This window comes from Grammomys surdaster, unplaced genomic scaffold, assembly GCF_004785775.1.
Source record: "Grammomys surdaster isolate TR1022 unplaced genomic scaffold, NIH_TR_1.0 193, whole genome shotgun sequence".
Classification (NCBI taxonomy): Eukaryota; Metazoa; Chordata; class Mammalia; order Rodentia; family Muridae; genus Grammomys; species Grammomys surdaster.
Window position 1 is genome coordinate 2,897,446 of NW_021604638.1, and position 13,424 is coordinate 2,910,869.

Consider the following 13,424-nt stretch of genomic DNA (forward strand, 5'->3'; position numbering starts at 1 on the left):
CAAAATGGGGAGTCAAAATATGACCACCATGGTGGCCAAGTCACCTCCAACTTCAAAGTGGATCTTCTTGGCTGACATTGAGGTGGGAAGAAGAACGTCTCAGACAAATTTTAAATTGTACATTAAACTGAAAGATCATGAAGTCATCATCCAGTTTTCTCGATAACACCATCTTTACTAAATCGCCTACCGCTTCGCTGTCTCCAGAAGGAACCATGAGGATATGCCTGGCGTAGCTCTGGGACTTTGTGGTCCTCACATTCTTCTACTTTTTTCTTCTCAAGGCTTTGCTCTCCTTAAGCCAGTTACTTTCACTCAAGAGAAAAGAGAACATTTTCTTGGTCAGATAGCTATCACTGTAGAGAAGGGGTAGTTAAACAACTCAAGGAGCTTTGACCGGCTGTGACGTGAACTTCCGGCTTGCGTGCTTTCGCTTTCCCACCACCTGCATGATGAGGCTGTCTGTACATGGTGCTTGGAGTCTTCAGTCACTCAGATCCAGGCGAGTCCTTTGGAACCCAATGCCTCGTGTGCCTGTCCGTCTTTTCACAGACAACATCTGAAGCAGCTCACCCCAGGATCCTGCCTGTCTTGGCTCTCTCCATACAAAGTCCCCAGAGGAAATGACCAGGCAAGCCATCACTGGATGTGCTGGCGACAACACCGTCTCCACGGAAGATCAGTTCCCATTTTAATTTGCTTTGAAGTTGAGATGTTGAGCCAACTACAGAGATGTGAAATAGCGCGATGCATTCAAAGGGGGCGGGGCGGGCATTCAAAGGGGGCGGGGCGGGCATCCAACGGCATCTGGGAACCTCAGCGGAGGGAAGCATTTGAGTCACAGATGGTAAGTTTTCTTGTACCACACCTTAAAATATGTTTTTATTTTTGAGTATGTCGTACAATGTATTTTGATACTATCCACCTACAATACTCCTCCCAGATCCAACCCCGCCTCTCTATGCACCCAACTTTGTGTTCTGTTTTTTTTTATTTATTAGATGTTTTATTTATATTTCACATGTTTTCCCCTTACCTCATCCCCCACCCACCCAGGAACCCCCTATCCCCTCACCCCTCCTCCTTCTTCTCTGTGGATGTAACCCCTACCTACCCCCCCTCACACTTCCCCACCCTCAAACTCCCACCCCCTGGGGCGTCCAGCCTTCATGAGGTCAAGGATCTCTTCTTCCACCTATGCCTAGCAGGGCCCTCCGCTCTTACCTATACAGCTGAAGCCATGGATCCCTCCCTAAGTGCTCCCAGGCTGGTGGTTTAGACCCTGGGAACTGTGGTTGGTTGGTATTGTTGCTCTCCTCATGGAGCCACAAACCCTTTCTGCTCCAATGGTCTTCACTCTAACTCCTCCATTGGGAACCCCATGATCAGTTAATGACTAGTTGTGAGCATCTGCCTCTGAATATGTCAGACTCTTGCAGACCTCTGAGGAGGCATCCATATCAGGCTCTTATCAGCATGCACTTCCTGACTTCCACATCAGCATCTACCTTTGGTGACTGCACACGGGATGAATACTCAGGTAGAATGGTCTTCAGACGGCCCCTCCTTCAGTTTCTGTCCCTCACTTTGTCTCCATATTTGCTCCCTTGAGTATTTTGTTGCTCCTTCTAATAAGGACCAAATCACCCCCACTTGGTCTTCTATTTTTAATTGATGTTTAGAAACACACAGGGAACTGAAGTCTGATATGTGTTGCCCAAATACTCTTGGATGTGGGGCCTGCTCTAGAGTATGGTCAACCTACTATGAGTCACATCCTCAAAGAAAACTGAGTCTCCCTCTCTGCACGCATTAGATTCCAAAAGAACCTCACCACAGGCTGGGGTTTCCTCTGCCTGGAGCTCCTGACAGCCTTATACACACCCGCACAACAGCTGTGAGTTCATTTGTGGAACTGCCCCATTATAGCTGGAGAACACCTCCAGTGGTCACCCACCGCCTCTGGCTCTACCAATCTTCTCAGCCATCTCTGATACCATATCGTTAACTGAAAGAAGAAGAAAGAAAAAGAGACAGACTTGGGCAGCAACTTGAATTTGCTTTTAATTCTTTCCTCTTGAAGCAGCTGGAGGGGAAGCAGGTGCTGAAGCTAGGACTGAGGAGACTTAGTCAGAAAACCTGCCCCAAGCAGAGGACGGGCTTTTCCAGTGTCTCTTGGCAGGAGCCAAGGTTTGCATATTTGACATTTCCCAGTTGGCCGTTTCGTTCCTTCTCCCCAGCCTTTTGTGGTCTGAATTAACAACAGTAGTTTCAGCAAGGATGCTCTGTGACAAGAAGCAGGACACAGGATGGCCTCAGGAAGTCCAAGGTCAGAGGGCTGCTGACCTCTCCTGACAGTAGTTAGGGCCTGGAAAACTCCCCAGCCTCCAGGCTTCGCTCCAGTCCTTCAGTGTGGAAGCCTCCTGCCATCCAGTGAGCTCTGCAGCTCCCACACACCTCCCTCGTGGCAGTGACAGCTGAGGAGCGTACTGACCTTGCGGCTGTAGCACACAGTGCTTCCCCACAGCTGTCTCAGCCTTGAGGTCCAAGCCCAGACAAAGACAGTCTGGGAGCCTTCTCTCAGTGGTCTGTCCTGACTCTGATATCTAATGGACTTCTGGTATTAAACAGATTGGACTTCTGGTATTAAACAGATTGCCATTCCCAGAGCCTTGAAGCTCGCTCGGTTCAGTCTTCTGTCGGGGAGAAAGGTCTGACTGACTGACTGGCTCACAGTGTCATATAACTTCTCTTAGCAGGTGACTGCAGGAAATGCCCTGTCCCACACCTACAGGTCACCTTGAATAGCATGACTTCTTTTAACAAGGAGCCAAGATTTTCACCCGGATGATTGAAGCTTTGGATTTATATCTCACGGAAAGAGTCTCACACCAATTAGCTTGTCCTATAGGACAAATGACATACGTTACATTCTACTTAGAAGCGTTCGGTCACTGTTCATTTAGCCATTGGGTCTGTAATACGGTCACCCTGCTGGATCTGGAGCCTACAAGAATACTCTGTCAGTGACAGAAGGAGGAAATTTATTTAGATAAGAACTTCCTTGGAAAAGGAATCCTAAGGGGAGAAAATAAATCCTAAGGGAAGAAAAGAATCCAGAGAGAATATATTGGGGCTTGTGAGGAAGATAAAGACTATATATTTAACAACTCTGTCAATAGAATTCTTTCTCAAACTTCCCTCAGTTGAAAAAAGCCAAGGCTTAGCTAGGATTCTCCATCTCGGCCAGAGAAGGCAGTCTTACCCTTACAGGAGAAAAAGTGGAACCAAATTTCTCCTAGTGGCTGGTCTCAAATTCAGCTCTGGAGCTGGGGAGACAGGAAAAGTCCAGCCAGTAATAGTTCTTGCTTTGCAAGCACGAGGACCTCTTAAATTCCCAGAACTCACATGAAAAGCCAAGTAGAGATACACATGCTTGCATCCCCCCCAGTGCCGGGGAGGAGGGGGAGACAGGAGGCTTGCTGAGGCTTGCCGACTGATAGCCAGCTCCAAGTTCAGTAAGAGATCCTGTCTCAAGGAAGTAAGATGTAGACTGCTACAGCAGGCCCCTGGCGAAGCCATTCCCACACATGCACGCATACACACCCACACCCACAACATGTGTGCACACGTGCACACATATGTACACACACATGCTCACACATACACACATGCACACACATGGGCGTGCACATACAACACAGCATGCATACACATGTGCACACACATTCACACACACACACAGACACACACACACCATGGAGGCACCACAGGCGCTGCAATGACTAGTGACCAGTGCTTGAATAAGGAAGTCAGAAAAGGTCAGATGAGAAACCCTGTGAAGTTTACGGTGGCATCAAGCTGGCCCTCTCCTAAAGGCCTGGCTAGCTCTCCTGTTTCTTTACAGCTTAGATGAAAGATAACCGACATTGTTCCGAATAGCATCATCCCAGAGCACCAGCTACTCACAAGCAGCACTGCCTCCTTCCCTCAACTGTGCTTCCTCACCTTTATATCATTATGGGAAGTCTGGGCTAAGGATCAACCCTAGGGGCATCTTGTATCTTAACACTTGGAATTTCAGCGTGTGTTTGCGGCACACATTCCCCTGGAGAACCTTAGGAGATCAGACTAAAGATGCAGGTCTGGCTTCTGCTGGGGAGGAGCTTGAACATCATTCCAAGAATGCACATGACCATCTGGGGAGCTTGGTCTGACCCAAGGACATGACTCAACCTCTAAGCAATTAGCGTGACCAGTATGTATTAATCGTATTAATCGGGAGGTCCAAGTGGCTGGTGGCTTCCATGGGGACATTGTTTTGATTAAAGAAGATTAAAAAATAGCTGCATTGCTCTCCTGCAGCTGGAAGTCTAGAGGAGTCAATACGGAATTTGGAGTGTCCTGACCGCAAAGAACACAGAACCAGAAAGCCAGGGCCCTTATTTAGGGTAGTACTGACCACTCATTAAGGTTTGTTTCTTGGTCAGGTTCATGCAGCCAACTCCAAAGCCAAGCCCTGCTTCCCCTCTTCCCTTCCGTGGCTTCGGAAGAGGAAAATAAGTTGCCAGTCAGAGGCCAAGATGGCAGTGGAGTTCACAGGGGAGGAACATCAAAGCGGGGGAGGGTGCAGTACTCTCGGGTGTGTATTTTAATTGTTACATTTTAAGGGATACTGTTCACTAAGATTTTTCCTGGCCCTGCTTGGGGTGGATGCACAGCGTGAGTGGGAAGGCGCGCCCATGTGGGTTTTGAGGCTCATTCTCTTGAGCGGAAGAAAGAAACTAGGCGCCTCCTCCACCCCCGCCCCGCCCAGGGCACAGAACTGCCCAGGGGCTTTTCTGTGCTCTCCAGGCTCCAGGGACAAGCTCCGGACCAGGCGCAGTTGGGGGACACTGGCGGGTCCTCTTAGAGTCAGACAGCAAGCCACGCAGATCCGCCGCGGTCTTTTCATCTCCACATCTGAGCCGGCAGCGCCACATTCGGTTCAGAGAGTCTTGCGCAGGGCAGGGTAAGGGGACCCACAACTCCCTCTGCGGGTCCAGGTGGAGCTGGCGGCGAGCAGCCGCGGAGCCCGGGGCGACGCAGGCCGGTGGACATCACCCTCTGCGTACACACAGTGCGATTTCGGGGGACCAAGTGGCCTCAGACTTTGGCAGCCAGCAGCGCGGTGCACCCCGCTCGGCCCGGGTACGTTCAACGTCACACAGGCGCTGCTCCGCTGGGGTCACCGGACGCCTTTTCTGCTTTCCGGGGATCCACGGGATGAGCGAACGAGCCAAAGCCATCTGCAGGCAGCACTCCTATAAATAGCGCGAGGGTGCCCTCTCGGCGCTGTCCCTCCTGGCTGCACTGCGCGCTGAGACACAAAGTTGTGCGCAGGGACGCAGGAACCCAGGGCAGTCGGCGCCCTGCACCTTAGAACTGCTTTTGGTGAAGGGCACTCAGCTGCCGCCTACCTGCGTCGGAGTGACATCGGGTTTTGGGGGAATTTTTGACCAAGTGCAAGTGGGAGTCGCTAGCCTCCTGGCCATGGACACAACCTGGGGTTTTTCTCATCCCCGGAAACACCTCCTGCCTCTGTAATTTGTTCCTGCGCCAACCAGAGTCCCTCGGACAGGACCGACACCCGCACCGCTCAGCACTAGCCACCCTAGCTAGCGTTTACTCGCTGAGTCCCCCACTGTGTCTTCAGCTCCGTGCTTCACTAGGAGTGCTTGGGTTTGGGGTGAGCATTTATTTTGTTCTTTTGAGGTGTGACCGCGAGGGTCTGGAGACTTTTTAGATGTCAAGGGACAAGTGTGGGTGCAGCAGCCCCAGGCAAAACTGATTTGGGGGTGGAGGAGTTAGGGTAGGAGTTCTGCATGAGCTCCTTAAAGGACAAAGGTAACAGAGCCAGCCAGCCAGCTCAAAGGGAGACTTCAGCCCTGAGAATTGGTGGAAGTGCGCGCGCCGCTGCTGCCGCCGCCGCCGCCGCCGCCGCCGCTGTTCCTGCAGCGCTGTCGATCTAGCCACTGGCATCTTCCTGAGCTCCGGGATCCCGGGGTAGCAGGCGCCGCCCGGGAGCAGAAGCGCCAGGCTGCCGCTTGCGCACGCGGCTCACCATGGGCTCCGCGCGCCGGGCGCTGTCCGTGGTACCAGCTCTTCTGCTGATTCTCGTGCTGCCTGTCTGGGCACAGAATGACACGGAACCCATCGTTCTGGAGGGCAAGTGTCTGGTGGTGTGCGACTCGAACCCAGCTACAGACTCCAAGGGATCATCTTCTTCCCCTCTGGGGATATCGGTCCGGGCAGCAAACTCCAAGGTGGCCTTTTCGGCGGTTCGGAGCACCAACCACGAGCCATCTGAGATGAGCAACAAGACTCGCATCATTTATTTTGATCAGGTCAGACCCCCAAGGGATGCAGAGCGCACAGGGAATGGGTGGTCTCTGGGTATCCGGTGCTGCCTGCCCAGATTAAGCTAGTATGATTAAGATTTGTGATTAGGATCAACTACCTCCCAGAAGGTATCAGTTTGGAACTCAGAGCTGCCTCCCTTCCCCAACAATCACAGCCTCTTCGATCCCCTTAGTCTTCAGCAGAGGCCTGCGCGGTGGGTGGCTTGGGAGCGCAGAGGAAGGCACCTGGAGATCGAGACAAATTTAACAGCAACAGGTCATCAGGAGCTGAAGGGAACACTGTCCCTGGATGCTGAGATCTATTGGTAGAGAAGTTGGGCCTCTGCCTCAGACTTATCAGCAGGTGCTCTGGAGGCGTCCCTGAGGGGACCCCAGCAGACAACCTGAAATGTTTGACTTGTGTTTCCAGGTGGAGGCTCATCTCTCCAAAAGGCTCTGGGGTTCTGGGCTCTGGGCTCAGGGTGCAGGGACCCTTCCAAGTAGACACAGATGATTAGGGGTGTGGTTCTGGGGGTCAGAAACCACCTCTAGAGCTCTAGGGTGACTCTGCAGGGTCCAGGGTGCCTGATATAGACCAAAAGCCTTTCTCATTCACTACTGCTCCACTCAGAAAAGTTGTTGAGGCGGGAGGAAAAGGGACTGAGTAATTGCATAGAGCTTGGGCAGGTAAGCGCTGGGGATCTGGATTTCCCTTCCTGGTTCCCCCAGGGCATTGTAAATTGCTGAGAAAGCACAGATTTTGAGGTTGCAGCCAGGGGAATGAGACTGAAACTGATGAAAGCTGCAGCCTTTGCCCAGCTGCTCCGGGCTCTGTAGACTGGAGTGACCTAGCAATCCAGGCATTCAGCTTAGCAAAGCCCCCAGGGCAGAAGCCCCTCTCCAGCATCTTGGTTCCATCCCCAACAGCACTGGACTCTATCTTATTCCAAAGTCACAGTTCACAGTTGTATACAGAGTCCCGCAGGCTGGTTAAGTGGGGCTTCAGGACGTGCCAGGGAAGACTCAGGTGACGTTCTTGCTCTTTCCTTAATTCTAAGTAATACACTCACCAGCTGGCTAGAGATGTCTCCCTAGAGGCTTAGAATGGGATAGCTATAATTTTAAAAAATGAATTAAGTAATCCCTTTGGAGATTTTGGTGCAGTATTTAACAAAGTGATGGAAAGGGAGCCTAACACCAGCCCGATCTGGGTTTTAATGCGTTATCTAAATGTTGAAGGCTCGTGGACACTGTGCTATGTTTGTTTGGGGGCATTCTTCTCAATGACCTTCCCACCAATTAGAATAGGAAAGGGGTTTTCCTTTTGTTCTGGGAGCCGTGCATCTTAGAGACAACAAGACACATTTAGTTATAAATCTTGACACGCTTGGATGCTTCCATTACCCTGTAGAGTCCACAGCCAGCTTCACGTTCACTAATCAACAGTAATCAGCACCTCTACCTTGTTAATAAAGGATGCCTCTTGTATCTGAGTCTCGAAGTCTTGGCTAAGCTCCTTACAGTGTTCTAATGTGCTGGGGAATAGGTGTTGTTGTAAATGTTTTGTCAGGGAGTCGTACACAGCTGGCGACGGTGCTTTAGGAAGTCCATCTGGTCTCAGGTCAGAGGGCAGAGAGCTGATTCTTAGGGTGAGAGGCTGGGCTCTCAGTAAATCGACACACAGATCTGTATCTGGCAGGGCTGAGCCTGGTGCATTTACCTAAGCGTTCTGACATTCTGGTGTGCTGTAAAGAGACATGGTGCACTTTGAGGAAACGAAGCAGGAAGTACGAAATATGTTAATCTTGACAAGAAGATGATGTTTAAGACAGATAACAGCAGAATGACTCTAATAAGCAGAAAATATATCTGTAGAGACGAGTCTCATTTTTATGGATTTATTTCTTGGTGAGACACGGAAGAAAGCCTCCTTGTTTTGTTTGGGCTCCTATGCTTTCCCAGGAAGGGACTTACTTCTGAGACACTGAAATTTAACTGAGAATGCACAGAGATTCAGAGTTAATGTCACAACCAGACCACACATTGGAATACAAGGCACATTGTGGCTTTCTTAGAAACAGTGTCTAACTTAACTTTTCACTTTTGACCCTTGAACTTCAAATGGATTTCAGGTGACTGATAGGAAGATAACACAGACACTGAAGAACACAGAAAGACACCCAATCTACTGTCTGATATATTTACGTCCTTCTCTTGGCATCCAGCCAGGGCTGATTCATCGCCAATGTATTATGTTAAGGCTTAGATGGTACAAAAGCAAAAATAATAGCCATGGGTCTGAGGAGAGCTCTGGCAGAGACTGGGAGAAGAACTTGGCTTTTCCATCTAGGTGGTACCAACTGGTGGTGCCATGGACTATGCCCCATGGTGGAGGGGGTACCATGCCTCTGTGATGTGTCCAGGGATTACTGCAGGGGGCCCACGGATGCCGATTGGCTGGCTAGGTAACGTCCCTTCTGGACATTGGGAAGGCTGGTAGACTGTGGAGATGTAACTGCACGGCAGCTGCCTTCCATCCGGTTCTCAGTGAAAAGCTAATACAGATCTTCACATGTCACTTTGATGATCCCAGAGACATCAGCCTGGAAATTGAGACACGAATACGACACAGTTGATTATTTATTTATTTATTTATTTATTTATTTATTTATTTATTTATCTTTCCTGTACTATGTAAAAGGTAGAAGACCCTTCCATTATGCACATTTATTTTCTAAGTCAACTTAACAGGAAAGAAATAGGATTCGCTGTTTTATTCTCTATTGTTTCTGAAGATAGTTACTTAAAACATGAAGAAAGAGGAGAGAAGAAAAGAGAGAAGGAAGATATAAAGAAATGAAGGAATGGAGAGAGGAGGAGGAGGGAGTTTATTTTACTCATGGGAGGAAACTATAATTTACCATTATTCATTGCTTTCTATCTGTAGATCCTGGTTAACGTGGGCAATTTTTTCACATTGGAATCTGTCTTTGTGGCACCAAGGAAAGGAATCTATAGTTTCAGTTTTCACGTAATTAAAGTCTACCAGAGCCAAACCATCCAGGTAGGTACTCCCACTGAGTGCTTCCCGCCTCTGCATTTCAGTGTCCGTGAAGGATGTGCTTGCATGGTGAAGATAGTTGTCTACCCTTTGTGTTTGTTTTCAAAAGCATGTGATTTGCAATTTTTTTTCTTTACAACATCCACTTGGGTATGTGACAAAGGCTTGTAGAAAAATAAGCAATACAAGACAAAACAACACAACAATGAAACACAGCTTGAGAGAGTTTCATGACATAAATCTCTACAGAGATTGATTTTTATCTCATGTCTGAGCAAAAGTTACTGAAACTTACAAAACTTCACAAATGAACAATAAATAAACAAAACAAGTTTACTACCATTTAAAAACAGTGAGATGTAATTAGCTATTAAAATATCATCATCATCATCATCAACAACAACAACAACAACAACAACAAAACATAGCTTGGCAAAGATTCCATGACAGAGATCTCTATGAAACATTTTAATTCTATCTCATGCCAACATAAAAGTTATTCCAACTTATACGGAAAAGTTTCATAAAGCTTTACAAATGGACATTGAATAAACAAAACAGGTTTACTATCATTTAAAAATTGTGAGATGCAACTAACTCTTGAAACCAAACTATCAGGGAACAGCTACTCATGAAGCTTTTGAGAAAGGACATGCTGAGTTCGGTTTGCTATAGCTTACTTTTGGGTCCTATTTTTCTTGCAACTTCTCCCCAGTTGCAGTTGCATGGTTAGTCTTATGTGGTGAGTGTTTCTGGAATTCTAGAATATGTTACACTGAATGCTTAGCATTTATATCATATTTTATGTCCCTATGATTAATAGATGGCAGAATCAGCTGTCACTTTTATATCCCAGTGACTGGATCAACTGACCACCCTTACATCTAATCTATTTTTTTTATTAATCTTAACCTAAAGAAAGGAAGTGTTTAGTGAACATATCTACTTCCCTGGAAACTCTGACATTTTAGATGACTTTTGTTGCTGTGTAAGTTCCAGAAAGACATGCCTACTCAATTGCTGGGATCAGCTGGTGGTATCTGACTTTGTCAGGTTCCAACACTGGGAAGCTAGCAGACAACTTTGTACCAAATAGTTGAGGCTGAGCTTATGAGGCTGGTCCAGTAGTTAGCTTTGTTTATACACTAGGGAAAGTCAGTTTTCACATGACTAGATGTCTCTGGGTGGCATTGTTTTTGTAGGTACTTAAGGAAATTTCTGTAGGAAAACACACACACCCACACACACCCTCACACACACACACACACACCCATACATACACCCATACACACACATACACACACACACCCATACACACACACATACACACACATACACACATACACCCATACACACATACACCCATACACACACACACACCCATACACACACACCCATACACACACACACCCATACACACACACACACCCATACATACACACACACACACACACACACACACACGTTAAATCTGATTGCGCATATGTCCAGTTTGAAGGGAAAGGAGACAATTTCTCAAATAGCAAATATTTGACCAGGTCAGTTGCCTTAGACTGTTTCCTAGTACACATTTTTAAGGGAGCTTTTTTTGGGGTGGGTGATCCTTTTCTTTCCAGGTTAACTTGATGTTAAATGGAAAACCAGTCATCTCGGCATTTGCTGGGGATAAAGACGTGACTCGTGAAGCCGCCACTAACGGAGTGCTACTGTACCTGGACAAAGAAGATAAGGTCTACCTAAAACTGGAGAAAGGTAACTTACTCGGCGGCTGGCAGTATTCCACATTTTCTGGCTTTTTGGTGTTTCCTCTGTAGAACCCGACTTCTCCGTGATGCCCAAGAGTGAGGGCCCCCACCTCTGGGTTATCCGAAGAGTACTCTTGGATTGATATCTCTTACTGTTTTGTTCATGGGTGACTATGGATTCTCTTTGAGAATTCTAGACCTGTCTGGACAAAACACAAAGTTTCACAGCTCATTTTCGTGTGTGTGCCAGTTTCTTTATATGTGGATGAGGACTCCAAAGCTGAAAATTCCTAATCTGCTTACATGTTAGCTGTCAGAAGCCGTCTCAAGGTTTGTTCTGTTTAGTTTCCTGCTAGTACAGCACTGACTGCAGATGTGGGGTTTTGTTTTTCTTTTTCTTTTGTTTTTGAAAGACCGGCTAGTGGGCCTGAAAGTTAGAAGACTTGGAAGTTCTGACTTCAGTGGTTACAGTGGAACTGCCAAAGACGTGTGTACATGTGTGGAGACATTGATTATTGATTATACTTTTTTAAAAAAATATATAATTACTTTTGAATTTGTTTGTGTTGTTCTCTTAAGGTAACTGGGATTGTATTTTAGTGACTGGCATTGTGTTCTCTCTACCCATAAGGTAACAAATGTCTTGCCTCAAAATGCCCCTTAACTCTGAACTCAGCCACATGACCTCCCCGCTGCCCCTAAAATGAATGCTTCATAGTTGTATTTTAATTATATATGTGAAAGAGTCATATTTTCCAAATTATATTTTCTAATAGGACAAAAACAGATCATAATCTGACAAAGAAGAAGTTATTTACCCCAGCTCTAATGCCCAGTCCCAAACCTTGGCAAAGTACCTCTCCTTGGTGGGAAATCGTATACTCTATTGCTCAACTTTAATTAACGAGATTGATAATAACTACTTTATTAAACCCATAAGGAATTATTTTCTCCTTCACCATGACCACTTTATTAACTGGAGATAGTATGCCCTTATTTTTAATTGTATCTATTTTTCAAATCTCCTGTTGTGTTTGAAATATCATCTGGTTTTGCCTTAATTCCTTAACTTGTGTATATTTATCTGTTCAGCTAATATTAAATCCAGATACTCCGTAACTAAATTTAGTGCAATATCTTATTTTGTCTTTTGTATAGGTCATATGAATTCATAAAATTATTTATGTCTCTGTTACAGAATAAAGATTATTATATGTTAGTGGAATGGTTGGCTTGGTCCTTTTGATCTAAGGATGTATCTGTTTATGTAGTTTATCCACTCTCCGTTATCCTCTCCCTTCCTGCACCATTCTCTCTCTCCCTCCTTCCTTTCTTTTTCCTGTCCCTCTTTTCTCCTTGTTTCCTTTTTCCTGGAAGAAAAAAAAATCTTTCTGAGATTTTAGGTAATGCCCTTTGAGTAAGTATAGGAAATCTTTAGTCTATTTAATCTGTCCAAATCCAGGAGTTGCAAGCTTGCCAAAGGGAATCAATGAATTTACCAAGCTCTCCCTTCACAAGGACTTGCTAGGAAAATGAAGTTAAAACAATCTCTTGAAATATCACAAGGTTGTTCCATGTATGAGTGACTGGTGGCCAATATCCAGGCTAGTATCTCCAACCGGTGGACTGTGGCAAAGGTTCTGCCTGCTCCCAGCACTTCTCTTTGAAAGGGGAGATAGTATTTCTATGACTGGGTGGTGATCGAGGTGGTGATAGTGGTGATAGTTCCATCTCCAGAATCCTCTTGTAGCTGGAGCCACAAGGAACATGCTACAAGCGAGCCATTCTGACACAACTTCCCTAGAGTCTGTGATTGATCCCCATGCTAGGATGTTCAGTCAGCTCTTGGAAGACTTCTCTCTTTCCTAGAAAGAACTCCCTGAAGATCCTGGCAACAGTCCTTAATGCAGGTTGTCCCCTGATGGCTTTCAGTTAGTAACACTGATTTTATAATATTGAATACTGTTTGTTTTTTTTTCCAGTATTGCTTACTGAGACAGCAAGGGTGGCTTTCCTTCACAGGGCACTGGGATGCTCTGACCATGAGCCAACTCTGCCTAGTGGCTACTTCCACTCTGTCTATGAAAACCAGGTCTGCATCTGGACATGACAGCAGGACAATCGTAAGGGGACAGATATGTTTACCTTTACTTTGGCAACATGAGTCAAGAGTATGGAAGTGACCAATGGGCACCCATGGCGGGACGGTGATAGGCTATTATCAAACTCAGTCAGTGT

At 46.7% G+C, this 13,424-nt stretch overlaps 1 protein-coding gene across 1 annotated transcript; it reads left to right on the plus strand.

The window, feature by feature from the left end:
* The first annotated feature begins 4,922 nt into the window (after positions 1 to 4,922).
* On the plus strand, positions 4,923 to 12,404 carry Cbln4 (cerebellin 4 precursor). Its single transcript, XM_028769759.1, has 3 exons — positions 4,923 to 6,386; positions 9,328 to 9,444; positions 11,058 to 12,404. The coding sequence occupies exons 1-3, from the start codon at positions 6,105 to 6,107 to the stop codon at positions 11,253 to 11,255; spliced, it is 597 nt and encodes a 198-aa protein (XP_028625592.1). The 5' UTR covers positions 4,923 to 6,104; the 3' UTR covers positions 11,256 to 12,404.
* Positions 12,405 to 13,424: the final 1,020 nt, after the last annotated feature.

Bases quoted from the DNA above. Each gene is read 5' to 3' on its own strand.
- Cbln4 (XM_028769759.1), top strand. From the start codon at position 6,105: ATGGGCTCCGCGCGCCGGGCGCTGTCCGTGGTACCAGCTCTTCTGCTG. The intron at 6,387-9,327 runs GTCAGACCCCCA...TTCTATCTGTAG, and splicing joins GCATCATTTATTTTGATCAG to ATCCTGGTTAACGTGGGCAA. The intron at 9,445-11,057 runs GTAGGTACTCCC...TTTTCTTTCCAG, and splicing joins ACCAGAGCCAAACCATCCAG to GTTAACTTGATGTTAAATGG.